General features: G+C 34.2%; 4 protein-coding genes across 4 annotated transcripts; 2 read left to right on the forward strand and 2 right to left on the reverse strand.

The window, feature by feature from the left end:
* Positions 1 to 5,229: 5,229 nt before the first annotated feature.
* LOC128158546 (uncharacterized) lies at positions 5,230 to 9,177 on the forward strand. Its single transcript, XM_052821422.1, has 2 exons — positions 5,230 to 5,455; positions 7,979 to 9,177. The coding sequence occupies exon 2, from the start codon at positions 7,989 to 7,991 to the stop codon at positions 8,748 to 8,750; it is 762 nt and encodes a 253-aa protein (XP_052677382.1). The 5' UTR covers positions 5,230 to 5,455; positions 7,979 to 7,988; the 3' UTR covers positions 8,751 to 9,177.
* LOC128158554 (uncharacterized) lies at positions 9,178 to 14,007 on the reverse strand. The gene is made up of 4 exons (XM_052821434.1): positions 13,838 to 14,007; positions 10,747 to 10,863; positions 10,169 to 10,261; positions 9,178 to 9,881 (listed from the first exon to the last, which is right to left on the reverse strand). Exons 1-4 carry the CDS (start codon positions 13,914 to 13,916, stop codon positions 9,562 to 9,564), a joined length of 609 nt encoding a protein of 202 aa, XP_052677394.1. The 5' UTR covers positions 13,917 to 14,007; the 3' UTR covers positions 9,178 to 9,561.
* A 1,478-nt stretch (positions 14,008 to 15,485) lies between these two features.
* LOC128156783 (uncharacterized) lies at positions 15,486 to 18,233 on the forward strand. Its single transcript, XM_052819076.1, has 6 exons — positions 15,486 to 15,598; positions 16,872 to 16,975; positions 17,300 to 17,381; positions 17,479 to 17,575; positions 17,827 to 17,950; positions 18,066 to 18,233. The coding sequence occupies exons 2-6, from the start codon at positions 16,879 to 16,881 to the stop codon at positions 18,071 to 18,073; spliced, it is 408 nt and encodes a 135-aa protein (XP_052675036.1). The 5' UTR covers positions 15,486 to 15,598; positions 16,872 to 16,878; the 3' UTR covers positions 18,074 to 18,233.
* A 352-nt stretch (positions 18,234 to 18,585) lies between these two features.
* LOC128163589 (E3 ubiquitin-protein ligase RFWD3-like) lies at positions 18,586 to 27,933 on the reverse strand. Its single transcript, XM_052827220.1, has 14 exons — positions 27,352 to 27,933; positions 27,121 to 27,225; positions 26,614 to 26,931; positions 26,339 to 26,424; positions 26,064 to 26,166; positions 25,662 to 25,840; positions 25,188 to 25,281; positions 24,845 to 24,946; positions 24,098 to 24,261; positions 23,421 to 23,624; positions 23,052 to 23,146; positions 20,473 to 20,564; positions 19,912 to 20,100; positions 18,586 to 19,475 (listed from the first exon to the last, which is right to left on the reverse strand). Exons 1-14 carry the CDS (start codon positions 27,661 to 27,663, stop codon positions 19,326 to 19,328), a joined length of 2,193 nt encoding a protein of 730 aa, XP_052683180.1. The 5' UTR covers positions 27,664 to 27,933; the 3' UTR covers positions 18,586 to 19,325.
* Positions 27,934 to 27,960: the final 27 nt, after the last annotated feature.

Raw genomic sequence — 27,960 nt, forward strand, 5'->3', positions numbered from 1 at the left:
TCTCTCTCTCTCTCTCTCTCTCTCTCTCTCTCTCTCTCTCCAATAGCAATATGTCACCCGAGTCAAAATACACAATTCCACAGCCTTACTGATTCCACAGATGTCGTCAGCCAGGTTCACCCGTCGTCGCTCGTTTCGACTCCTATCCTGGAACGTCCTAGGAGTGGTAAATCAGCAAAATCATTGCCTTTCTGTAGATAGCTTCAAGTTCTACACTGCTCTTCCCAACCACAACCAACATGGTGATTTTTCAGCTGGTATTGATTATCTCTGAATTTTATTTTTTTTCATACCTTCCTGTGATTCCAAGGGTTGTCATTGCTCTCCAAGTAGATTGGGCAGGGAACCATCTACAGCCAACATCAAACAGGAATGCACTCGATCCTCTGCTATGAATGTCGTCCGCTTAATTCAAGTACTTTGCTTTCATTCTCTGGAACTGTAAGTTCTACCATTATGATCTTCTTATATTCATGGGACCATAATAAACTAGTACATGTACTCAGTAATATCAGGGCGGAGTTTTGTCGGAATGATGTCTGGAAATACCAGCCGTCGTCCAAGGTCCGCCTGCATCTTCCAGGAAGTTGTTCCAGGAAGTCAAGGATGGATTTCTCGACTGATGTTGCGTCAACTTCTCTCACAAAGTTAATGAATTTCTTTTCTTCCTTCCATCCTCTCTTTTTCTTTCTTTCCTTTTCAACATATCTGCTCAGTACTTGGTTATGTCTCCATCTGTACCTGCCCTGTGCTAAACAGACACTGTATGATGACAAGACATATGCTAGAGTGCCTCTTTTTCTTCAAAGCTCGCAGTTCATGTTTTCTGTTGGGCTCTGTTTGTATAGGTTGGTTAGTGTACGTAACAGATCATACACAGATCTTATTATGAATAGAATACGATGTGGTTCCATCCACCGGAAATATTCCATTTTCATCTTGTCTATGTCTGTTTTTGTCCATCTTGTCTATGTCTGTTTTTGTCCATATTTTGTCTATGTCTGTTTTGTCCATCTTGTCTATGTCTGTTTTTGTCCATCTTGTCTATGTCTGTTTTTTGTCCATATCTTGTCTATGTCTGTTTTGTCCATCTTGTCTGTGTCTGTTTTTGTCCATCTTGTCTATGTTTGTTTTGTCCATCTTGTCTATATCTGTTTTTGTCCATCTTGTCTGTGTCTGTTTTTTTTCATCTTGTCTATGTTTGTTTTGTCCATCTTGTCTATGTTTGTTTTGTCCATCTTGTCTATGTTTGTTTTGTCCATCTTGTCTATGTCTGTTTTTGTCCATCTTGTCTGTGTCTGTTTTTGTCCATCTTGTCTATGTCTGTTTTTGTCCATCTTGTCTGTGTCTGTTTTTGTCCATCTTGTCTATGTTTGTTTTGTCCATCTTGTCTATGTTTGTTTTGTTCATCTTGTCTATGTTTGTTTTGTCCATCTTGTCTATATCTGTTTTTGTCCATCTTGTCTGTGTCTGTTTTTGTCCATCTTGTCTATGTTTGTTTTGTCCATCTTGTCTATGTTTGTTTTGTCCATCTTGTCTATATCTGTTTTTGTCCATCTTGTCTATGTCTGTTTTTGTCCATCTTGTCTATACGCCTTGGCTTTCCACTACTAGTACTGTTGTTCTTGCCTTTCATAAGCTCTTCTTCCATTTGACGCTACATATACATATAAGTATGACATAGGGCGAGCTTTTTATGTAGAGCCTGATCTTAATCAAGTTTTAAATATGCTTGGTTGATTTTATGTGGATGTATGACATATCATCCCTCTGATGAAGAATAGTATGACAATGCTTCATATGATTTTTATTAATCATATAATGATTACAAATTTAATTTCATCTTCATGATATTGTGTCACGCATCTTTGACAAAATGTCGTTCCAAGCAATATTTGTTTCCAATAATGCTATAATATATCACGATAGAAGATTTTGTCACACTACAAAATTTGTTATTGCATCTAATATTATGTGATTGAATTAAAATACGATTCATTATTTAAAAAAATTAAATTTAATTGTATTGTAAAACATTTCTCATAATATAATGTTGCATTTTGTATATTATAGTATATGTTATATTGCATTTATTATAGATCCATTCGATATGAAATTTTGAAAATGAATATGTAACATGGTAACATTGTTTATTTGAGAGATTTTGAAAAATTACACCTGGTGAACACTCGGTAGGTGTCATTATTCGTCTTTACTTCAACAGGTTTTAAAACTTGTTTAACATTTTCAAAAAAATCCAACCTTTCATCTTTACACATAAAAAAATTCCACAAACGATGAACACTTCTTCTATTTATACATATTTGTCCAATCTAATGGCGTCCATCCGTCAATATTGATTTTTGATCAAGTGTTCTATAATGCTCCTGCATTTAAAACCAACAACAATGCATCGACATTCCGGTGAGAATATAGCACAACTATATTCAACATAATGACACCGGGCTCTTTAATCGCAGATCTAGTGCCCAAGATATCAAGTAAACCATTGTCGCTGGAAAGTGAAAAGAAATCCTTTGTACTTAGATGACTTAATTTGTAGACAAGTATGGTATATAAATATTAAAATGTAATGGCTGAGATCAATGTAAATTTGTTTTTGCTTGGCTGGGTAGCACAGCAATTACAGAACTCTTTTTATCTGTCGTTTTAATATGCAATAATATTAACAGAATTTTTGAAAGCTTGATGCTGCTATCGTTGTTGTTATGGTGTTTTTATATTTATTGAATTGTAAAAAATGTTATCACTCTTCGTCCTTTTGTTGATATCATTAACATTAGTTTTGTAATACTCAATCGTGTTGTCACACATCGTCGAGTTGTCATGTCACAATAAGGGTTTTGGTGTAATTGGTTTTGTTGATGTTGTAAATTTTGGTTTTGATGATTATATTGTTGTTACAACTCTATATGTTGTCCTGCTGTAGTTGTCAGTGCTGTAACACTTGGTACGCTTGTCGTTTTTTGCAGTTATTGATGTCGATAATGTAACTTAACTGAGTATTGTTGTCATTATTTGGCAATGGTAAGTGGCAGTTGAAATGTTGGTGTTATTGTTTGACTTAAGTGTTGTTGCTATAGAAGGCTTTGGTGTTGTTACAACACATATCGGGTGACTTTGTACACTTTAATTGATGTTGTTGTTAGTTTAACTGCTGTTTTTGTTATATTTGATGTTTTTTTAAACAGATAAATAGTTATATAAGCTATATCTATCTCTGTTTTTTTTTAATTTATCTGCTGTTTAATTGGTTATTCGTATTTTTTGAAATAATTGCAATTGGCCCCAATGTTGAAACGTACTAATTACCGGTATGATTCTGTTGATATTGAGTCCTTATTGTTGTTACTACTCGCGTCCTTTACTCATTTCCGGCTGTGCCTGTTGTACTTTGAGTTAAAAAAATATATTTCCATTTTTATTTGAGGACTGATGTGTACAGTTTCTGACACTGAAGTACCAATTCGTCGTTGTTTAAAGTCATTTTACTTTCACATTTTTAAAACAATCGTTGTTGTTCTCTTTTTGCTTTTAAAAGAATCTGTATACACCGTAAATAAGAGGTCGTCTCTGTTTAACTTTTGATTATTGATTCTGTTCAGACATTACTGTTACTGATAGTACATCAGCAATAAATTTGTTTCAATAATCCACATCATGAAGTTGCTTAATTAATTTCTCTTGCAGCATTATATCAACACTTCCTATATACTAAGCTTCAGGGGCAAAAAAAAACCCGAAACACCACATGTCACAGAAGCCAGTCAGCAAATGAACTTACTTACCCTGTTACAATTTAAACAGGTACACCTGATGCGCAAGGCAATAATCAAAGCATGTATCCTTTCAGTCGGTTTGTGTAACCCCTTACAGTATGTAAATCCATGATGGATTTGGCGGATTCTAGCTGCGAGGCGTGTGCCCTTGAACGGCGTTTATTGCTACTTCAGGTTGTAGACAAACGACTTTAAATGCATTTAGTCTTTCTAAACTCCAAAGTGCTTGATGGATTACTATTTACTCTCATTTTTATTTCCCCAAAATCTGGAAATGTGAACCACTTGGATGTGTTTGCAGTTCTGTTGTTAAATATTTATCTGTCAAAAGCTACATTGCATGTTTCTAAGTCTACAGAGACTATCCGTTGGTCTTCAGTGCGTTTAATCAAGTTATGAATTAAAATTCATCTTTTAATTCATGGCGTATTTCGTACTCGATCTAAGTCTAAAAATGCTGGCTTTTGCAATGAATGTTCAAGTTGTTGATTTATTCGCAATATACCCGATAATTACAGACCGTTTAAAATGTTTTGAACACGTACTCTTTGAAATGTCTGAAATTATTGACAACTTAATTACTGTAGTTATGAAATGCAAAGATTAAAGGTTTGCATTGAAAGTTTGTATTAGAGCAAACTTCAAATACAATTGTATACATTGTGATATTATGTAATATTGAGCCTGCGTCATTGTGTACCCACCGTGAAGCTTAGGGTCAAGCAAGCTGGGTCACAAGGGGTGGGGGGTTGGGGCTGTCAGACAACGAAAACAAAATTGTCTAGACTGAAACCATAAAACATTTGTTGAATATAAGACACATTATTATCAAATTTTTTAGTTCATATGGAGTAATTTAAATTGCTGTTTTAATGTTCGTAAATTAAAATTTTGAAAGGTAACTTATGTACATACTCGTGATAAAAGAGCTGTTGAACGTTGAATGGTGAATGGAAGCCAATTTTGCTGCTGTTAAATATATAACATGTAATTCAAATCACTTGAAAGATGGATTTGAAATTGAATTGTATAAAGTTTGCTTTACTGAATAAAAGGAAAGGAAAATACGAATGAAAGACACCACGTATCATTACTTTTCTTCAGTGGACTATTACTTTTAAAATAAATGTATTTTCAAGAAACATAGCACACCCCACTAACAAAACACACTTCAAATCGAGAGTATGTAATGAGTTGCATTGTTAAACCCACAGATTTAGATCTTAATTTGACGACACCCAGAAAAGAGACTGAATAGAATCTCGTTCATGGGGTTTGCTAATGGCACATTTCAATAAATAAATTCGTATGTAAGAATTTAAATCCCGGGTACATGATTGAAAAAAAAAATTGTGTGGTTTACATTCTATAGATTTTGTACGATCTCAACCAATTATCCCGCATGGTTCCGTCCAGGGAATAGAAAGCTTCTCAGCTCGTATAGCAATACAGTGGTAATAGGATTTTAAAAATTTAAAAGGATAAAAACCGAATAGATAGTTTACAAGAGATCAGTTGTGGGTAGATATTGAAAGGTGGCATATTGGGATTACTGGTACGATTGGGATGTACGCCCAAGGATCCATAGCACCTCGTGTTTGGGGGTAAACAACGGCGTGCATAAACTGTTTGCGGATTCTAGCGACTAACAAACTGTAAGTTTGCTCTTCCTGTTTAACAACATTTAAAAACTGTTACAGTAAATAATTCATTTATACTTTCATCACAAATAACAGAAATTGCAAAATGAGCAATATATACATCTAGTAATGATGTCAAAAGGTTAATATTTTAAACTTTTTTTTAGATAACTATAATAGAATGTTAAATACATGTAATTATTATTACAGCCTCCGCCGTCACCAACTTTTATCATCTTAATTTAAAGCCTCAAATATATGAGTTTTTACCTGAAATTTATGCACTGTTCCGTTAAAAAATTGAGTAATTTTAAAATATTGGTGACGGCGGGGCCAGGCCTAAAAAAAAGTTTAATATTTGTACCTATTGTTATCTTATACATATCCACAATGTATGGTGAAATATGCCATTTCCCTAATTCATATACCAGTAAGTTGGAAATTCTTTGACAATAACAACAAAAGAATTATTAATTTCGCATGTTCAATTTATTTCCCCCTTAAACATGGACACGGAATTACAATATCTGCGCGTGAGAGAAGCGATTTCATTCAATGGTCTTTTTTATAAATAAAAAAAAAAATGAATTAATATCTTTACTGGAATTAATACGACGTCTAGGTATAAACACAATACTCCAATTCAAGTAAAGACAATGATTTAGCGATTGCCCGTCCCCTTATTAGAAAACACAGATGATCAACCAGAGAATTTTAAGCCGATGGTAAGCCATTGTCAACATTTCCACGGGCCCTGGCGGTCGCCAGTCTCCATCTCGACAATGGTCACTCGTTATTGGCACCGCGCGCAGAGAAATGGCCAGATTTTACTTAGAAAACCCTATCAAAGATAACAGAATTGTAATCTCTCTAGATGATTTTAATCTGCGTGAAGCATGTTTGTTTGTGTTTGAGACGGTTAATTTGTAAAATATTGACACCTGGCAGGTGTAAACGAAAATCTTGAACATAAATCTCAAAATGACGGACGCCAGCGTGTAGACACAGGAGGCGCATTTACGAATATCAAAATCTGTAAAATTTAATAAAATCAGCAATAGAAGTGATAAGAAATTTTTAATTCACCATTGTATCAAAACGGAACCCCGTGGAGAGAATTTGAATTCTTTAAAAAATTTCGTTATATAAGCAACAAATGCTTTAATCAAACATCTCTTTCATGAGTAATTCTTTTAAAAAGGGAGGGGATCTAGTCCAAGAGATTATGATGCTTATGAAATATGTTGTGATTTAGAATTGATTTTCAATCAAAAAATGATCCGTGGTCCAATACATGTGATTGAGTCTATTTCCTCTCCTTCAATCAATACGCTTAATTGTACGTTGAGTCAGACGATGTTAGGAAACTCTTGTTTGATTGAAAAATATATATATATAAGACAAGTTTCAATTCATTTTTTCTACAAGCTTACTAACTTTATGAAGCTATTACTGAATACCGTAATTACTAGTACTGTTGCCATATTTGAAATATTAGTCAACCGTAGATTATGAACAGTATACACAAAATACCGGTAAGGCCACACCAATATTATATAAATAGTGCCTGTTTGGGAGGGTAACAGTTGAAATTGACACCCCGAGGAAACCATTGTCAACCGACGCGAAGCGGAGGTTGACAATGGTTTTCGAGGGGTGTCAATTTCAACTGTTACCCTCCCAAACAGGCACTATTTATTTTGTTATACTGAATGTCTTAAATAATAAAATCATTTTTATTTGTATGCAAAATTTTTTAGGCGGTACATAAATAATTTTGTGCGGACGATTATATTTTTTCTGCTTCTTTTGGATTTATATTATAAAACTATTTAAACTACGAAAAATAGAGCGGAAATAGAACATAAAACACCGCAGAATTTCCTGGATGCAGGGAATTAATAACATTATTTGTACAGTTTTATTAAAATACGAGCGCGCGGGGTCCGACGAACAAGAAATTATAATTGTGTGGCCTAACGAAGATATGATTTTTTTTATCATACATCTTCAATGGGGCAAATAAATATCCCGATCGGGTGAAAACTACGCTGAACCAACGCGAAGGGATCATAAATCGGTTAGAATTCCCTCTGTCACTTGATATTTGCTATCGTGTATTATACTTGAAAAGATAACATAGCGTAAAGTAGCACATAAAAGTATTCAAATTGTCTTAGTTGCAACTGTAACAGGAAGATAGAGAGGACAGCCTGGTATGTCGTCTGCATGCGTTGATAAGATTGCAGAAAACGGTGGGTACATTTAAGAGTTTGATATGCGAATGAGGTTAAAATACAAGTATCCCAGGACAGCAGAGGCATATATGCTTACACGTCTGGGAGAACAAATGTTCAAATGATTTATAGGCCTGCCAAATTAAAGAAGAGTACCCCATTATCACAGTAGTAATGCTAGGTAAATATGGGGAGGAATGTTATTTCATATCAATAGGTTGACAAATGTTTTGTTAAATTATTCATGACAGTGTGTATAGTTAAAAAAAATATGGTAATTTGTTTTGATGTTTTGATTCAGATTTGCTCAAATGGAAGGTAATTCGGGATCAGTGGCGCAAAAATCGCCTCGTCTGCATCAGAATGGAGCGCCAGCAGACGACAAGAAAGAGACAAAACCCAAAGGGTTCAACTTGAACTACATGCACAGTCCTCCAACTATCATGCCTAATTTGGGGAAGAAAAGAAAAAGTGCTCTACCGAAAACCAATGTATCACGTGTCCTGTTATACGACAACGTCACACAGCAACAAATGCTTGACGTCAAACTCTCTCACATTAAGGTGGAGCAACATCGCTCTTGTCGTCTGCTGGACCTTCATAAGAAATCATTTATAACGCGTCAGAGGAGACGTCACCAGAGACTGCAGGACGCAGGACTGATACTTCCAGAAATTGAACCAAAACAAAAACCAGCACCGTCTCCGCCGAAATCTCCGGAACGACAGCGAACGGAAATCACCGAAGATCTAGAGACATTGAAGCTTCCGTCTATTGAGGAAGACGAAAATGGCAACAAACGTCACGTGATATTCAAACTAAAGGACGCTAGTGGAAATACTCAAGTATTTCATACATTTGACGAGGAAAATGGCATATTTTCTGAAATCGTCCCATTACATTCTTTCTATGCAAAAACTACCGATGATCCACGTTTTCAAGGTCTGGAAGGCGCTTTAGTTAAATCAACAGCACCTTCTGAAGGATTTAATGAACTGAGTCCCAGCTTCCGACGGGAAAACACGAAATATCCGGAGCATCTAATAGCTTTGATACAGATGAATCAACCTTGATTACTCTTTTGTTCCAGGACCTTATTATTACTTTGAAGTTGCGATTATTCCACACGAGTTCGTTTGAGTGTTTCCACAGATTAGCAAAAATGGGAATTCAGTTAAGCAGAAGTGCAAACATTTTATTGCCTACCAACATGTATCTGGTTTTTAATTTGTAACAACAACTTTAAACAACAACCATATATCGGCTTTGTTGCTAAAGCGTATTACACTGGGGTCTAAATTGAAATGTGTGCAAATATTTACTTTTGATTAAATGAAAGTACATTAAACCTTATCCATGAAAATAAATCCAATGTAATTCTTCATAAAAGTATATCCTGGGCAATTAAAAAATCCACGTCACCTTTCTAAAAGCATTTCTGTTGCAAATAGGGTTTATTTTGTAAAACGAGGAATGTTAATGAATGATAAAAACACTCTCTATGGTTGTTTTTTTTTTAATTTCAGTTTTTCGTTTCTACTGATCACTTCATGTTCAACATGCATATATATCTTGATACAATATTAGTATATACTTTATACATTTGCGAAAAAAAATTACCTGAAAAGCAGGATATGACCTTTAAGCAAATTTGCATGTATACACGTTTTATTTTGAAAGAAATCTTTTTTTGTAAATGCATATTGGTAAAAATAACGTAAATTAAACAAAACTTCAGCAATACATTTATAAAGTACGAGAAAAAAAATTGTATACTTTTAAAAAGTCTTCAAGTATACTTTAGTATATAAATGTGGACTTCATGGATGTGGAGAAATAGTCAGTATTTAGTTCAGTATACGTCTCTTTCATGGTTTCTAATGCTCATTTAAGACTTCTCACATCAAATTTCTTCAGATCTAACCATTTATAGTCCGAGCGTTTAGCATCCATGTATTTCTCCACAAAAGCCAGGAATTCTTTAGACTGGACTTTTGGGACTGTCCGGGCGCCGGATTTAGAGGGAGGGATTTTGAAGCAGCCGATATTTATTTTATCCACAGTGACGTATTTAAGCTTGGCAACCACTCTCATACAACCGGAAAAGGAAGTGGAGTTGACATTCAAGTTGTAGAATTGTAAACAGATGCTGGCCAAATCCTTCAGTCCCGGTATGGCGGCACACAATGGAGGAGGGTTCCGAGCTAGACATACAATAAAATTTTAAAAAATAATAATAAATGTAATTTCGAGCTAATCCTAGTCAATTCATTAAATAAAGTAAATAAATGCAAAATTTACAGAAAATATAGTACATGACCGATTTCGTCACCTCAATAATTTGAAACAACATGTTCAAATATTTATTTCATTAAATACTGACTGGATCATCTATATACATAAGTATTAACAATAAAAAAAACCAGTTCATTTAAAGAGGCGTAATCTATTAAAGCATATTATACATGTTCGTCCAATGAACGGTGTTTACCTGAAATAGAGGCGTTGATGTAGACGTGTCCATCCACGCTGAGTGTGACCTCTAACCCGTAATCCTGGTTCAGGTACTTCACGTTGATACACACTGTCATCAAATATAAACAGTTGGTAAAATTTTCAACAAAACTCAGACTAAACTTAGCTTATAAATGCTAAAAAAATCACATTGACCATTAGAAAAAAATATCGACATTTTTTGTAAAATTATTTTGCTAAAAATTCCTTGCAGTAATAATTGTTCCATTTGAGGAAACAGATAAAATTGCAATATCAGATCTATTTGAGAACTAGTATATTTGGGTCCAAAACATTATTCTTTTAAGACCCAATTAATTAACAAGTCGTTTAAAACAATTTTTTAATCATCTAACAAAACTCAAGCTTGACCTGTTGTTTCTCATTATCAAGTTACTCAGCAAGTTTAAAATCAATTCTCCTAACCATATTAATGGGGGGGGGGGTATGGAAACTAAGTTGCACAAAATAACCCACAGCTAGTGAGCTAGAGACATCGATTCATCTCTACTTACGGAAATAATAAGACATAGAATACTCTACTTTAGCTCTTACCAGTGTCGTTCAGACCTATCTCGTCCACCTCTAAATGCTGACAACATCCACACGTGTAGCCCACACAGCTACACCCGTTAGCTTCCTCCTCTACATTCTGTGGTTTGTGATCAAATACTGCCAGAAAAATGAAACCAAAACTGGCGCTTATATAAAGAATGTAACTAAATATATCGATTTATAATGTTTTAAATACTCAATGGTCCAAGAGAGTTTTTTCCACATTAATGAAATCCTAAATTGCCACTGAAAACGGGGATGGTCAAATTACATCAGATTTACTGTAGTTAAAGTTTTCTTCGATGAAACGGTTTTCTAGACCATCGTATTCCTGTGCAAATGCATCAAAATTACAGAACATCGGCGAAAAAGATCGCACAAATGTTTAATGGTTTAACCTTAAAAAACTTCATTTTAAAAATAAATTATTCTAAAACATTTTATTTGAAAGCAAGGTAAAAAAAAAAAAATAATTATTTAATTAATTTGATTAATTTTATTGCCATATGGAAAAGGGGAATAACCCATTTTCAAGTCAAAACATGAAAATTAAGTTACTCCCCTTTGCAAATCCACCTAGTATCTGAAGCATTACTAGTATACTTTGAAGTTAATTTGGTCTGAGAATCAAATTTTTATTTTCTTTCCTTCAAATTTTAAAACATTTTATTTAAATTTATATTCTAGTACATGTAACATAATGAAATCATACAAATGTCATGTTGTAAATTCTGAATTTACCGGGTGGCAGTAAATACAAAATTTACAAAAGTAAAATCAACAACAATAGCCTATGTCCTAATATTTTTGTCCAAGGTTAATGTTTTCGTCACTTTTTCACGATTTAAAAAAAATACACATACCTAGCCCTCAAATAAGAACAATTGATATCGATGAAAAGAAACAAATCCAATTTTTTTTAAGACTTTTTGTTCATATATCATCTATTTTTACCCAGAGTAAACACGATCGAAAATTAATTTCTTACGGAGATTTATAATGGGAAACGTTAATCATTCGGAAGTCACTCGAAACATCTCGCATAATTTTTAACGTTACCATCTGGGTACTTTCATGTCTCTTGTGATTTAAAATTCCCGTAGGCCGTGTGTTGAGAAATCTGACAAGCTAGAGGGGTGTCTCAATTAAGGGAGACGTCTTCAGGTTTTTTCGTAGTATTGATTAACATCGTTTGAATTATAGGGTATTTATAGTTATTGAATAATTCAAGAAAATGTGCTGCATAACTATCTTGGACAGAGTTAAACACAAATGAATTAACCTATTAGTATTTCGTTTCTGCATGATTCTAGTGTTCCTATAGTTAAAATTTTAAACTTTAGTATAATGCACTATCCTTTGCAACCCTGTTCCATGCACAAGCGTAGAGTACTTAAACATTTTTGTTGTTTAAACAAACACAAAGAAAAAACAAAATATGTCACGGTGGCTTAGAACCCTTACATTATAAAGTGCAGTTTACAAACCACTTAGCCATTTGAGACACAACAGTTGAGGTCTTTCAAATGAATAGTGTTAATGTATTGTTGGACACCACTTCAATACTTTAACAAAAATATGGAATACAGACCGACTCAATAAATAGGCCCCTTATAATATTATAAAAGTCCCTCAGCATGTGTTTTCTTCATCAGTACTTTAGACTTGACTGTTAATTCAATTTCACCGATTTCTCTCCTTCACTGTTTTCTATGGCCCTGCCCATCTGATTCCAAAGATGCATAATGTCTCAAGCCATGACCCGCAGTCCACCCCAGAAGGGTGAGGACCGCAACGTTGCAAATTGGCCATGGTTTGCGACGATGCACGCAATAATGCGAATAGGGAAAAAAATAAAGGCAGGCCTGCCACAATCCCATATTTATCCTATTTTGTAGCTGCAGAACTGTAGCTCTCCGGGAAAAAAAATATTGACAGACCAGAGAGCTACAGGGTCACTCATTGATAAAATTGTATATTTATTGCGCAGAAAAACGTGCGCTAGTTTTCGACTGATTTACCTTATTTATACGCAAATTCTGTGAAAACAATTAGTACCATTAAATTCTTCATGCAATTTACTACTGATATCGTCTGTTCACTTGCCTCGGATAGTCTTTTAAACACCATCATCAGTCCCGTAAATTCATGTGGTGCACTTTGTTACATGTAAAAATGGCGACTCTCGATCTCGATGTAAATTCAAAATACTTGGTCGGTAGCGTGTTTCGATGAAAGTCTGAGGCAAATAAAGAGGCGATATCTGTAGCTCTCCGGTCTGTCAATATTTTTTTTCCCGGAGAGCTACAGTTCTGCAGCTACCTATTTTGTAAATAAATTGTCGTTTTAAAGAATGGTAGTAAACACTTCAACTGCCGTTTTTCGGGAGCTAAAATGTATTGTTATACTTTCATGTTAAATACTGAAATCTGATTGGTTAAGACGCAGTTAATAATATTTACTATTACCCTCAGCGTTAGCAACGCACTTGGCAACGGGTAACATTAAAAAATATTACATGCGCGAAAATTATGCGCGTACGGTTCGCTGTAGAATTCACGCTATTCCTATATAAAAGCAGTAAAATTTTCTTAAAAATTTTAAAAAAGACATTCAGTATAACAAAATAAATAGTGCCTATTTGGGAGGATAACAGTTGAAATTGACACCCCTCGAAAACCATTGTCAACCTCCGCTTCGCGTCGGTTGACAATGGTTTTCTCGGGGTGTCAATTTCAACTGTTACCCTCCCAAACAGGCACTATTTATATATTATTTGAGTGCAACTCTCGGAAGGGTTGTAGATAAGACCGAGTTAAAAAGCTGTTGAAAAATTCTACTATATATAGGCCTATATACTAGCGTGCCAGTATATGTCTTTAATCTCTGCGAGATTCGTCGAGACTGAAAATTTTTGACTGACGTCTCTTCTTCGGAAGAGACATCAAAATTTTCAGAAATATCAGTCACAAATCTCGCTGAGATAACGCTGTATATTAACATATTTTTTTAAGTCACACTCGGACAACGAATCAACAGATAAATAACTCTACTTTCACTTTCAATATGCTCACGTTTCTCAGCAATTTACCTCGGATACTCGGCAATGAAGACGTATGGACAAAATTAAATGTAACAGCAAGTAATGCCAAGCTTAAGTAGCCTAACATGATAAAGGTTGTCTCTTTTAAATCCCGTCACAATATCCTTCCGCTGAAGTAACAAATGTTTACATGAAGGAACTACACTAGGAAATGTCGACTGCTTTGTAAATGCAAAAATACGCACTAATTTTCTCCGGATTTTTCATCGTCAACAAATAAATCCACGATCGACCTTTTTTACTCCAGGATTCAATAAAATGACTCAAGGAACTGTCGAAATCTGTCCAGTCCTAATTGAATAAAGCTAAGCCCCCCCCCCCCCCACTTTTTCTCGCAGCAAACATAATTTTTCTTGAATTGACATATTTAAAAAAATTGAAGTATCAGGGAGCTACCGCCCCCTGCCCCCACATTTTCGGTAGAATGTAAGGAATTGAAATGAAAGTAAGGAAATATTAATTAAGAGTGATGTTGAAAATTTCAGTTACAGGAATACTACCCCCCCCCCCCCCCTGTTTTTAACTAAGATTTCTGATGATTAGTCTAGCCCCCCCCCCTTTCAATTTGCTTCTGACGCCACTGCATAATAGCAAAAACTGATTGACATTCCTGTTCTGTAGATCTACTATTTTTTAAAAAATAAATTTTGATCACAAAAGGATGGGGACGGTCACGCAGGACCCCGGCCCCCTCTAAATCAGCCAATGCATGGCTATTTGCCTGATAAAAAATTGCCGTTTATTTAATTATATATAGTTTCTTACATGTATTACACAAAGAGTACACGTAAAGTGTTCGTGATACCATTGATGGGAAAAAATAAATTCAAGTGTATGTAGATATTGAATAATGTACGTAATTCACCGTTAGGATATTATTTTAACTGGTGATCATTCAATGGGCTTTCTGGGTCACATGTATATGAATGACGTCATAGCCCCGTTATTTCTCACCAACGCGGGTCAGTAGTTCATCCTACGATAAGTCAACGGCAGCTGTACATGTACTTGTAAATGTACAACATATATATAAATCCATATATAAAAATACGCCGGCGTGAAGCGATCTGAAGACCTTGCGAGGAACAACTATAGAAATGAAATACATTTTATATACTTATTCTCCCTTACTATAATGATATACATGTGTAAGTTCTTCTACATATCTACATGTAGATACGTTATTTGTGTTATTTACAACATGTGTAATATCGGTGCATCAGTTTGCATTCTTCTATACTCGTAAATGCAAAAATTCAATCCTTTTTAATTTTAGCTCACGATACTTATCCACCTTTTGAACAACCAGCCCTTGATATATAAACAGGTTAATTCGTTGTCTCATTGAGAGAACTTAAAATACTATCTCTGAAGGATTTCGGTGTCCTGCATCGGACGATAAATTGTTCAAAAGAAAAAATACCGGTTAATTTAATTAATTAATTTTTAAAACGAGGTTTTGTTCTCAGGTAAAACCATTAAAACCTATTACATATCTGGCAACTGCTTTCGGCTTTATAAAAATAATAACTTGTTTAATATCTTATTTTAGAGTGAGTGAGTGAGTACATTTCTAATTTCATAACCCAAACAGAAGTCTGGTATCGTAATCGTATCAGAATGTGCGTCATCGGGGGTTATCAATTGTCTTTATATAGAATATTGGCGAAAGTTTCTCTGTCAGAAGGGAATTTATAGTGACATACAAGGTTTACATTACAGGATTAAACACCAGTCCACCATTCAAAGGTAACTTTTGACAACGTTACCAAATAAAATGTATACAAATATATAAATTATCAATTTTGATCTCGGGGCATAAAAGTCCGTAGTCAGAATTTCATGTCTACATTATAATTGTAATCATTATGTGTCTTTATATTGATGTGTCTATTTCACATAGTTTTAGTATATGTATATTATTATGTGTGTATATTTCATATAGTTTTACATATTATATGACACATTTTAGTTGAGGGTTTGATCAAAAAGTCAGCTACATGTGTTACATGTATTTGATATTGACCGAGATAACACACATTTTAACACTTTGATATAACCAGGTAACTTACTTACCTGAAAGGTTACCTGGTAATAAATGCAATATTTTCCTTTTCTGTCCAATATTACACACCATCCCTCAATACATTTTTAAGATTTTTGATAATATGTACAGCTTAAATTATATAACACTTTTTTTTTAATGCATTTGTCTTACTGACACACGTCGGTGTAGTTTTGAATCCAGTAAAATGTAGCTACATATCAAAAATACAATTTTTATTAAACAAATGCACGAGGAGGTCAGATCATTATAAGGCATAGTTTTTGAAGTGATATAATACGGGGGGGGGGGGGAGGAAAAAAAATTTCTTTGTTCATCTCGCAATTTATTCATCATTTTCATATCCTGTGAAATAACTGAACTCACATACAAGACAAATCTTTTTTGTCATTATAAACAAATTCATTCATATTCTTATAATTTTAGCGCTATATAATCATTTCGTAATTATCGTACTTTCAATAAGTAAAAAGTCACATGCTGAGACGAAATATTTTACGTCATATCTTGAAATTGTGTCATCATGTGGACATACATGGTGTACTCATGGCGCAAATATAGTATTTATTCATATGTGACGATTTTGTGGGAACAAAGGACAATTATGCTCGTAATTACACGAACTAATCAAAATAAAGCAGAAAAAAGGATCGCCAATCATGAAATCATGTTTTTTTCATACCATTTAAATCATAGCTGGTTTATCAGAAAGTCATTTTCCATTTTGCTGTTCGCTCCATGTACGTTCTGTCAAGAGAAAAACGACACTAAAGATAAGAACTTATACAGTGCACCATCCCTAATTTTATGTTTCATACATTAATACATTCAAAAAATTACATGCATGTAAGGATTCCGTTCTAAACAGAGTAAAATTTAGAAAATTGTTATATATTACAAAACATTACAAAATTTTGTTTTCTGATATTAATACTATCATACTGCTATTTCGTGCAGATACAACATGCAAACCACTTTCCTTATCATCGGTCTTGTGACGACAGCTCTACAAGTCCAATCAACGGCCATCCCTGGCAAAAAAGCTTCATTTTTATCCATGTGTAAGCATCGCATACAAACCATTGGTTCATGTTAACTTCATAGCGGGGTAATTTCAGGGTCAATGTATATGCATTGATTGGTTAGCGTCTTTTGGCAATTTTTCTGAAAAAACCCCCCAATAAAAACCAAAAAACCAGACAACTTTTAAAAACATTAAAAAAATACAAAAGTAGTAAATATATTACTGTTTAAAAAGTGTACGAATAAAAAATTATGCTCACATACTGTACACATGTATATAACATACAGGTACATATGGCTTAGGGAGAACAAATCCCCGCCGTGAGGAAGTTTATGAATTGCATGTGAATCTCTTGTTTCAGTGGAGAACACCGTTAAATCCACGCTAGAAAAGAAACTGTTGACAGAACTGGAAAAGAACGTCGACTGGAAGAACAGCCCTAAGTAAGTCCATCAAACGGCAATGCTTCGAAATTTTAATTTCATCACATTATTGAGGCACCTTGTAAGAATAGATATCCGTGACATACTGTTTGTGCAGGTTTTACGAAGAGGCCTTACAGCTGATCAAGGAGAATGAGGGCCAAATTCTGGGTGGAATCATGAGGATGGTCATTGACAAATCAAACGGCACTGGAGTAAGTACTTGAATACAGGTGGAATATTATATAAAGGGAGGGGGCTTTATGATACCATGGGTCGGCCCGGAAATTTCTAATTAATATACTGAAGAATAATAAAATTCAGGAGTACTGGCATCTTTTTAGAAAACAAAGGTTTTGCTGGAATATTCGTACCCCACCTCTAAGATTGTCTTATGTAATATTGTAAGTTCGCTCTGATGAAAATGACCATGAATTTAGTCCTTCTTTTAACTTTATTTTTACAGAAACTTTCCATCAAAACGGTTGAGGAGGTAGTCTCTGACTTCCTGACCTCCAGGACTCACCACAAGAGAGACGAGGACGATCACATGATGCCCAACTACCTCAACATCAAGTTTGGCGGATTTGGTGAGTATCTAAAAAATTACTTCAACGTGAAAAATTATAAAATGGTATACCTTTAAAATTGAAGTTGACATCTTCATGTTGTTTAATGCTGCAACAATTTTTTTTTAATTTACAGGCAAATAGCTTGTTGGAATGTTACCACTTGCTAATAATTGCTGACAGAATTATGTGCAATAAAATTCACGGGAAAGGGCGGCTACTCTTGTATATACACCATATGTACATATTATCATCTTGACTTGCAGTTCTTTATAAATAAAACATGGACTGTGATACCATTATATACATATCTCTTAATGCACTTTGTTTCCATTGATAACTGAAGTATTTTGTTTCATCAAATCTCAAAATTGATGTTTTGTGTATAACGATGAAAACTAAATAAACGGTTCTGGCACACGATGAGCTCAAAGCATTTTAAGCCCATACTTTCTTACCTACAAAATATATTATAAAATAGGTTAACTTGGGGCTTGGTGATCCCCAGTAAAACAATCTGATAAAAATACGATCTTGATTTGCTATTACAGAATGCTACATGTACACACTCCGCTTTTGTTGATTGCAATAAAGTGTGTAGCAATCAAATTAAGCAGATCAGGAATCTGATTTCAAACCAAATGAAATATTTCCACTATAAGTACACTCATATCTTTATAAGCATGAAATTTTGTTTTAAAAAAAAATTCAAACACATAATGTACAAAACCATATTCATTTACCAGTATACATACAGATGCGTTCATCGTCAATTTCAATATCAAAATAAAATATATCAACTGCACACGCACCTTGCAACACATTGCACTGTCAACAACAGTTTTCCTGAAAGACCTTGACTGTTATGAACACAACGGGACCATTATCATGTCAAACTACGCTGTCAATATCACAGTTTATACATGTACTCCCGAACAGCAAGAAAGAAGCTCTAGATCCGGCTAGCCCTGTCTGAACACAGCAAAGATGTTACAGTAGCATAGCACCAGTGGTGGAATTTGAGGTTTTTTCAGTAGCAAAAAGTGTACCAGATATTCCTCAACACCAGCATTAATCATAAGATTGGAGTACCAGATATTCCTTAACACAACTGGTAATCACAAGATTGAAGTACCAGATATTCCATGACACAACTGGTAATCATAAGATTGAAGTAACAGATATTCCATGACACAACTGGTAATCATAAGATTGGAGTACCAGATATTCCATGACACAACTGGTAATCATAAGATTGGAGTACCAGATATTCTTCAGCATCAACGGTAGATTCTGAGGTTTTTCTCCATAATCACAGGTGGTAGATATTACTCGGCACCAGTGGTGGAATTTCAGGTTTTTTCAGTAGCCACAATATTAAAGTACCAGATATTTCTCAGCACCAGCGGTAGACTTTGAGGTTTTTCTCGGTGAGGGCAGCGAGGTAGGTTTGTTGGTTGAGCCTCAGGGTACAAGTGTCCACCACCACCCCTCCTGCAGGCAGGCGCTGGACTAGCTGACTGGACGATGTGTCCCAGATGTGGACCTGAAATTGGTCATCAGGAAATATCAAAGAATATCTTAAAGTTTGATAAAACATAGTTACCCTCTAGAACATGACAGCAAAAGAAATTGAAAATTTTCTCAAATTTTGAAGGACAATAAATTAAAAATTGGAAACGGGTTCAAAATGTCATCTTTATTGAATCCATAATCTGATTAATTTTTAAGAGTTATACTATCTGAGTACCATCTACCGGTATACATGTATATACTATGTTCAAAAACTTCAGATTATTTCTAATCTGACATATATTTTGAAGAGTCGTACCCTATGAATTTATTCTCATTCTAACTATAATCTGACTTATTTTGTAAAGATACACAGTACTGTAACCTATGGACCAATACTTATTTTAACTATTATTAGATATATATTTTGGGGTGTTATACTCTATTAACTAACACTAAAACCAACTAACCCCTGATGAAGTTTCCTCCCCGGCACACACAAGCATCCTACTGTCCTCTGCTGGATGAGTCATCAGAAGAGCTCTGGTCAGCACTGTCTGTGTCTGACTGCCGTGAAACGTGTGGACCACGTGACAGCTACAGCCGTTGTCAATGACAGCGGGGTCAACACTCAGGTTCACACAGGTCATCTCACACAGCTTCAAAAAGGTCAAGGTCATTAACAGCAAAACAACCATCCAGTCCAATATATAAACTGTCATTTTATAATTTAATCTATAGTATTGTTGAATACATGCAAGTGAAATAATTAAAAATGTCATTAATGACTTGTTGATGTCATTAATGATTTGAAAAGTAGAGTCTCAAAGTAACATATACATTCTTCAAAATATCTTTTAAACAATTGATGTTAGAAATTAAACAACAAAATAATCAAGTCTGCATAAATTTTCAAATCCCACCCATTTAACGACTGAATTCAATTTACCTTCTAGAAAATGACAGCAAAATAAATCTGATTATATATTATAACTTAATAACTGACCTATATAATCACTGACTAGTTTTACCTGATGTCTACTGGTGGGATGTTTAGAAGTAGGTCTGAAGCTAGCTAACAGGTGTCTGGTGTGGCTCTCAAAGCACAAACTGGTCAAGTTACCTAAAGATCAACAGCATGAGGTAATGATCATTGAATATAAGTATATTGTACTCTTGTAATATATACAAGTAACATGTACAGCCTACTCCGTATATATTGAAATTCAGGGGACCATGCAAATTATTTCAATATATCCGTATTTCAATATAAGCGAAATTGACTGACGTGAAGCCGCCATTTTTGAAAGTTCAATCCTGATGTAAGCATAGAAAACCAAACCCGAACACATTATTTGGTCATCATGTATCTATTATACAGTGAACAGATTACATGGAATATTAGTCCTTGAAAGTTTGATTAAAATTATATCCGTAAGTTTTGTAAGTTTCATTTTGTTCACTATCTTAAACATCATCATAATCTCCGATCGCATTCTTTTACGTTTTAGAGAAAAATCACCAGACTCAAACGATTCAAATCAGTACTGCTAAACGCTGCTTGTATATCATCGTAAGTGTACTCGCGATAATCTCAACACCCTTAGCTATTTCGAATTTAGGCTTTGTCCTTTTATCAATAGCCATAACTAGTTCGTATTTAGTGTCCGAAGATAAGGTTTTTCTTCTCCGTGGGGTTTCCATTTTGCGTCTAGCCTCAATACATCCGTATATGTAAAAACAAAAAATTCAACGGTGAATAGTTTACTTTTTAAAAGAAGTATAAAAACACACATGATGAGAACTTATCAATTCACACCTTTGTTTATCAACAGGTCAGTCTGGCATAATTACTGTCACCAATCGTGACGACAGCTGCCAGGGGTTTGTTCCCGTTTTGCACACAATTGAAAATTAGGTATCGAAGAAATGTGTGCGAAACGGGAATTTGACCAGGTGAGATAATTGCTTAATTGCTATAGTCTATATCTCAATTCCTGCGAGGGCAATTGACAATAAAATAAATAAAACATATCTATTCACAATTGAAATTTACATGTATTTTATGTTACAATATAACTTGCATAAAAGCACATTTACATAATAATTGACATCCATATTCATGGATTTGATTTCAAACATCAATTTGGTCATGAACAATTTCATTATTTTTTTTTTAACAAGAAAGATTATTTGCAAAAGTGTTGAATATGTGGCGCCTTTGTTTAACTTACTGCCGATAGGAAGTACATGTACATGCTAAAAGTTTGAAGAGAAAATATCATATGTTAATATTTAATTATTGCTTTTGCTGACATAAATGGAAGAAATATGTCTAGTGAAAACGCTGCTAAATATTTTTCATTTATGTTGTTATATCTTGAACAATCGAAGAAAATAGACAAACTGTATGATGATAAATGTGCAATTTTATATGCATGCTTCAAAAACTGTATAGATTATTTAACAAAACCTATCAAATGTATTCCTAATTCATGCATTTTCAACCTTTTTCAGTTTGAGGTATATCGCATCAATATTAAAATATTATTTTTGTCTGATTTTTTATGAATTTAACCTCTGATTTGAAAAACTAGAAAGTGACCCTCCATATACTAAAGCGGTGATGTCATAAGAACTACTGTCAAGGTCGCTACTTCAAACATTGAAATATTTTGTGATAAAGATCTGTTTTCTTTCATAATATTCTTTCTGTTGATACCAAACAATCAATCATAAACATGCGTTTTACATAATTTGCAACTCAATTGTAAAAAGAGACACGGAGTACCCCATATGACTGTCTATGTAGTTTTCCCCTTCATCATATAATTATCCATTGAATCAGCTTCCAATTGGCTTTAGACCAGTAATTTTTCCTAATTCATTTGGTTTTTATATTTAAGGTAAATGGACAAAAATGTAAAAGTCAATTCATCTAATCTAATCATTATTTTTTTATCAGACTTTTTAAATATATCATTATCTTTATTTTATCAAACAAAAAAAAATAATGATAGTTATTAGTTATTAGACCTAAAACACAACAAAATATCTGTATTCTTCTTGTTTTATCGTTAAGGCACTGATAAAACACAGGTAAAAATCCAGGTAAAATCTTTGATCGAAAGCAGACTATAATTGCTATCACAACACAATTCACACCTATTGTTCTATACCCAATTATCAAATGTGTGCAAAACGGGAACACACCCTGCCAGGGAGTACTTCAATATAACTGTTATAAAAACAACTAATTATCACCTATGGGGACCGATCAGTGGCTTCAATATAAGTGATATTTCAAAATAGCCGATTTCATTATATCCGTTATATCAATGCAAAGAAAATGAGAGGCAAAAACTGGGGATTTATTTCTATTTCAAAATAGCCGAATTTCAAAATAAGCGATTTCAATGTAAGTGGAGTAAGCTGTAAATGTGAAATGAATAGTATCATCAATGATTAAAATCCAGATTTCATCAACAATAAATTTACTTGTGTATCAGTACTGCCTGGCACAGAGGATAACATATGTAAACTTATAAGACGGACTTTTAGAAAGACTACATAAAAATGCCAAATCCTAAGTATTTTCATCCATCTTTACCTTCTAGTGGCAGCATGTGCAGTCTGTACTGGTTATCTTGTTTCTTCTCATAGAAACTGATTTTATTCAACTGGCCCACAACTAATCCCCCTGGCCTAAAAACACACAAAAATATGTCTCAAATACTTAGAAAGCCCATTTCTAAACTTCAAAATAGCCAATCATATCATATATAAATCATAGTATAATCTCTCTCTTCAGTTTAATTTTCATTTCTTTAAAAAGGGCTTTTAAAACAGAAGAGCAAAAAGGTTGTTAAAGATCAAACAAAATCAATAAAGATGTTAGGGGTTTTAATATGAAAAATCCAATCCAAGTAGTAGTTTTTAGCATATACATGTAGATCAAAGAGCTAGGTACATGTATTACCTAAAGCCTGCTTGAATGTCTTTTGGAATGTACTGTAATGATACCACAGGTGACCGTATACCCTCAGTATTCAATTCCTGGACATGCTCAGAGGTGTTCCGAATGTCGAACTCCATTACATTCCCGTTGGCTTGTCCAGCATAGAAAAAATTCCTGTCATCTGTGTTCCACACGCAGCTCCAGACAGGATTGGAGAGATTATATCTGTAAAAAGTGTATTACAAGATTTCTTCTCAAACACCAAATTAAGGTTCTCCGATCCTCAGCCTAAAAGTGTTTGTTTCATTATAAAAATGTTATTCATCCTTCAAACTTTATCGATGAAATAAAATAAAAAGAAATTTTTTGATGGCATCGATGCATTGTAAGAAGTTATTGCAATTCTGGCCACAATTAATATAATGGAATTAATAAATAAAGGCTTTGCGTAATATTAATAATTCAAGGCTAATTAAATTTGTCTATATAAAAGGCAGATTAAAGGTACGAGTAAAAAAATTCCAGATAATTAAGAGTTATCAAACATTGTTGAGGACCAGAGATCATCATACACAGAAATCAATCAATGACCTTCTAAATTAAATGAAATTCTAAAAGTATCAATACAATATTTAGAAGTACAATCAATTCCATTAATGAAAGATGTGGATATAACTTTTTATAATTAATAATCTTACGTCTGTACAACAGTATTGCTGATGACACTTGTCATCTTGGCTGTTTTATCCAATCCACAGCTCAGGAGTATTCCGTCATCCACAAACGGGTGGAAGCAGCAGTCGCGGATAGCTTTACTGTGAACAGTTAAGTACTGAGAGGTTTTGAAATCCATGCAACTAATCTGCTCAAAATAAAATGAACATGTCGTGGATAAAGATATAACGACAGATTTTAGATTTCCTAGTGGAAATGAACACTCCACAACTTGTTTGCAGGCATAAGACATGTGATTATTTATAACTCTTTAAAGATAGCAATATAAAGAAATAAATAGTAAAAGAGTGGTATTATATCATAAAAAAAAATAAACAAAAAACTAAGTAATGTGTTATAAAGATATATTTACATTATCCAGTGTCTTTGTCTGTGATAACACTACATATCAATTTTGTACTATACAACCAATAATACAAATGACGCCAAATTGAGGCGCCGGCGGGGTTTGCTTATTTATATTGAAAGATTTAATCGTACGATGGCCTAAAATTATATAAATATAAGTAATTAGGAATCATTGTTTGAATATGATGAGGTGATAATTTCGTTCCGGGCATGATCAAATCTATCATAAAGCCCTTCGGGCTTTATTGGATTTGATCATGCCCCGACCAAAATTATCACCTCATCATACTCAAAGAATGATTCCTTATTCCTTATATAAACACTGTTAATTTTGACCCACAATCCTTATATTAAAAACTTGCCTTTTTGAAACCAAATCCTGGAAACAGAGGACTTGATGAGGGTTGGGAGACAACCAGAGTGGCCAGGGAGGGGGAGTAGGACATCACCCTACAGTTTCCAGCCTGCAGAGACCATATCATAAAGCCTTACACATCATACAAAAACATGGTTCATAATAACTGTTGCTCTTCTTACTTTAAGGAGAATGGCTGCTTATATAAACCATCAGCAACAGATGGAAATAATGTTGTTACCAGTAATAATAACTATTGTAACAGTTGTAATCATTTATATAAAATAAAGATTTCCTTATATTAAAAGTGAAAGAAATATATTGGTTTTTTACTTTCTTGAAAGTCTTACCTCCCAGATCTTGATAGTTTTGTCCAACACAAAGTGACCATTAACATCTCGGACTTGCGATTGGGATGCCGCTGAACCAGAGCTAGCATCAGATCTACCAAGTTTAATTTGTATAGTAATAATAAATGCATACGTCACATTAAATTCTAAATCAGGCTATAAATACAATAAAATTAGCATTTAATTCCTCATCATTAAGAGGAAATGTTAATTTAGGGTCATACAACTCTTGCAATCGAAGTCAAAACCCTCTTACCCTAAAAAGCTAACGAATCATTTCAGCTTAGGTTAACTTTATACTTTGATGACATAACAGAATCACAAAAAAGTATTTTTTGCTTCAAATAAAATACCAGTGAGAGATTTATTTGAAAATGTCCAAAAAATAGCATTTAAACACTTTCAATGATAATGACTGGTATTATCTTTGAATCTTATTGCACAATATTCATTTTCCAACTACCCGGTAATTACCTGCTAGTTTGTAGCTGGCGTTTGACTTTGTCTAGCTCTGTCTTCAGTCTGTTACACTCCTCTATGGCTAGCTGGTACTGTAGACGACACTGTGCAGCTTCCATTTCCACCTTTCTACGAACTTCTCTCTCTTTCTCCAACTCTTGTAATGCCCTGTCTCGCTCCGTAGTGTCGACAGCCTTGTTAAAACATGTGTAAGTTTAATTGTTAAACTCTTTGATTCAAAAATAGGAGAAATTATGATTATGAAGTAACTGCATATTTGTCATTGAGTTTTTTTTTTAAAAAAATTTCACTATTTTATATATATATAATATTCAATTTGATACCGATCTCACACATCCCAGATTCTTTTTATTCCATCAAAAACCATTAAAATATAAACTAAAATGCATGGCTCACTTTCAATGATTTGGCATAAAGAACCCTGATGTCTTGTCTCTTGGCTTTACAGTTACACTGGGGACATTTACCACCCTGACCCTTCAACCATTTTTCAATGCAACTGAAAATAAAATTTCATGTTGAATACATGTACTATATAAACTGATACCAAGTTTTTGATGTGCAGGATACCTTTTGTAATATAATATAAAGCTACAATAATTGATGTATCTATGTATCACATGTAATTCATAAATTATTTGATTTTTCCCAGCTATGAAAAACATGCTAACCTTTGTCCAAATAAATGACCACATCTTAAAGAAGCTAGTCTGTGAGATCCAGAGGTGGACCATTCCTCAAAACAAATTGGGCAGCTCTACAAATATTCAAATTTATACTCAGTAAATTTGTCAGGAAATGTATCTCTTATTAGCAAAATGATTAATCAGTTAAACCTACATTTAAAAGTCATGTTATAAAAAGCACATGTAAAGCCTTAAGAATTTTTTTTCATATAGTTCCCTTCTAAAAAAAAATTTATCAAAAACTAATTGGATTATCTTACATTTCCGTCTTCATCATCATTTTCTTGATGATCACTCGCTCCTTTAGGCTTGTCTGGAGTAGACATCACTCGTCGACGCTTTGGAGTTCTGAAGTCTGAAGGGGAACTGGTTGAAGCCTGAATTAGCTGTACATTGGAGGCTGCAGGTGTTTCAAGCTGCGGACCCGGGGAGGTTGCTTGAGCACTACCGGTATTCTGAACATCAGTCACAGGTAATTGAGGTATAGCTTCTTGCCCAGGAACCTCTGCATTTTCCACTACCAGAGGAGCAGCTATTGGTGGGTTGGAGTTTTCTTCTTCAGGGTCAGAAACAATTTCCTGAAAATTACAAAAATTCATATTGTATTTTATTATCTTCCTAAGCCAAGGATTTCTGACACTTGCTAGGGGAGGAGCAGATCAGAAACTTTTGACTTTGGAAGATGGGATTTTATTACTGGGTAAATCTATAGTTGGATTATGAAATTGAAAATTGTTATAACTTATTTCAGATTTTCCCTTCCATACCACGTCTTGGTTTGATGACCTTGAATCTTCCCCCTCACTGGAAATCACTTCAGGTGACCTGTCACCTCTGTTCTCAGAAATCTCTCCATCTCCTCTATCCAAATTCTAGAAAAAAAAGAAAGGTTATGGAAGAAAACCTCATATAAAAATATTTTCCGTAAATCAAATACATTAAATTCTTTAAATATCCAATGATGTTAGAAGAGATTTGAACTATAGCATAAAAATTACCACTATACTTGAAGGACCTGGGTTTTCTGAGATATTGAACACAGGTAAAGGTGGGGCTGGTCCTAAATGTACTGGTGCAGTACGGTGAGAGACATCACTTCTTCCAGCTCCTCGACGGCTGCCAGTGAAGAATCCAGCCAAAGTCTGCTGATTTAATGAAGTAGATGGTGATGCTAGGTCATTATGAATGAACACCCTACTCCCACTTGGCGACGTTTGAATCGTATCTGTTATACTCCCTGCCTGTAGAGAGGGGCCAGTCTCAGATACCGTATTCGATTCATTATCGTCTCCATCACTCGCAGCAGACATTATTCCAAAAACTATTTGTATAATATACTTTCATGCATTGTTGGAGAACCAATAGTATAGTTCGCCATTAGTTTCACATTATGTTGCGAATTCCCCAATAGAACATTTTATACATAAAGCATCGGTATGATTTTCAAGTATTATGTAAACTATATTACATAACGTTCTTTAGATCGTACCGACATTTCCTTGAAAAAAAGTAAAACACATGGTTAGCTACTAACACGACATAATGTCAAATTTTGCGCCAATCAGGTCTCCCATTTTGGATTTTGGTAAAACTAGATACCACTTGCG

Source organism: Crassostrea angulata, chromosome 1 (genome assembly GCF_025612915.1).
Source record: "Crassostrea angulata isolate pt1a10 chromosome 1, ASM2561291v2, whole genome shotgun sequence".
Classification (NCBI taxonomy): domain Eukaryota; kingdom Metazoa; phylum Mollusca; class Bivalvia; order Ostreida; family Ostreidae; genus Magallana; species Magallana angulata.

Coding starts and splice junctions, on each gene's coding strand:
- LOC128158546 (XM_052821422.1), top strand. CDS start 7,989: ATGGAAGGTAATTCGGGATCAGTGGCGCAAAAATCGCCTCGTCTGCAT.
- LOC128156783 (XM_052819076.1), top strand. CDS start 16,879: ATGCAAACCACTTTCCTTATCATCGGTCTTGTGACGACAGCTCTACAA. Junction 17,382..17,478: donor GACTGGAAGAACAGCCCTAA/GTAAGTCCATCA, acceptor CTGTTTGTGCAG/GTTTTACGAAGAGGCCTTAC. Junction 17,576..17,826: donor ACAAATCAAACGGCACTGGA/GTAAGTACTTGA, acceptor TTATTTTTACAG/AAACTTTCCATCAAAACGGT.
- LOC128163589 (XM_052827220.1), bottom strand. CDS start 27,663: ATGTCTGCTGCGAGTGATGGAGACGATAATGAATCGAATACGGTATCT. Junction 26,932..27,120: donor GGTCATCAAACCAAGACGTG/GTATGGAAGGGA, acceptor TGTAATTTTCAG/GAAATTGTTTCTGACCCTGA. Junction 26,167..26,338: donor GGTCATTTATTTGGACAAAG/GTTAGCATGTTT, acceptor TTTTATTTTCAG/TTGCATTGAAAAATGGTTGA.
- LOC128158554 (XM_052821434.1), bottom strand. CDS start 13,916: ATGTTAGGCTACTTAAGCTTGGCATTACTTGCTGTTACATTTAATTTT. Junction 10,262..10,746: donor GATAGGTCTGAACGACACTG/GTAAGAGCTAAA, acceptor ATTTGATGACAG/TGTGTATCAACGTGAAGTAC. Junction 9,882..10,168: donor CATCAACGCCTCTATTTCAG/GTAAACACCGTT, acceptor TTGTATGTCTAG/CTCGGAACCCTCCTCCATTG.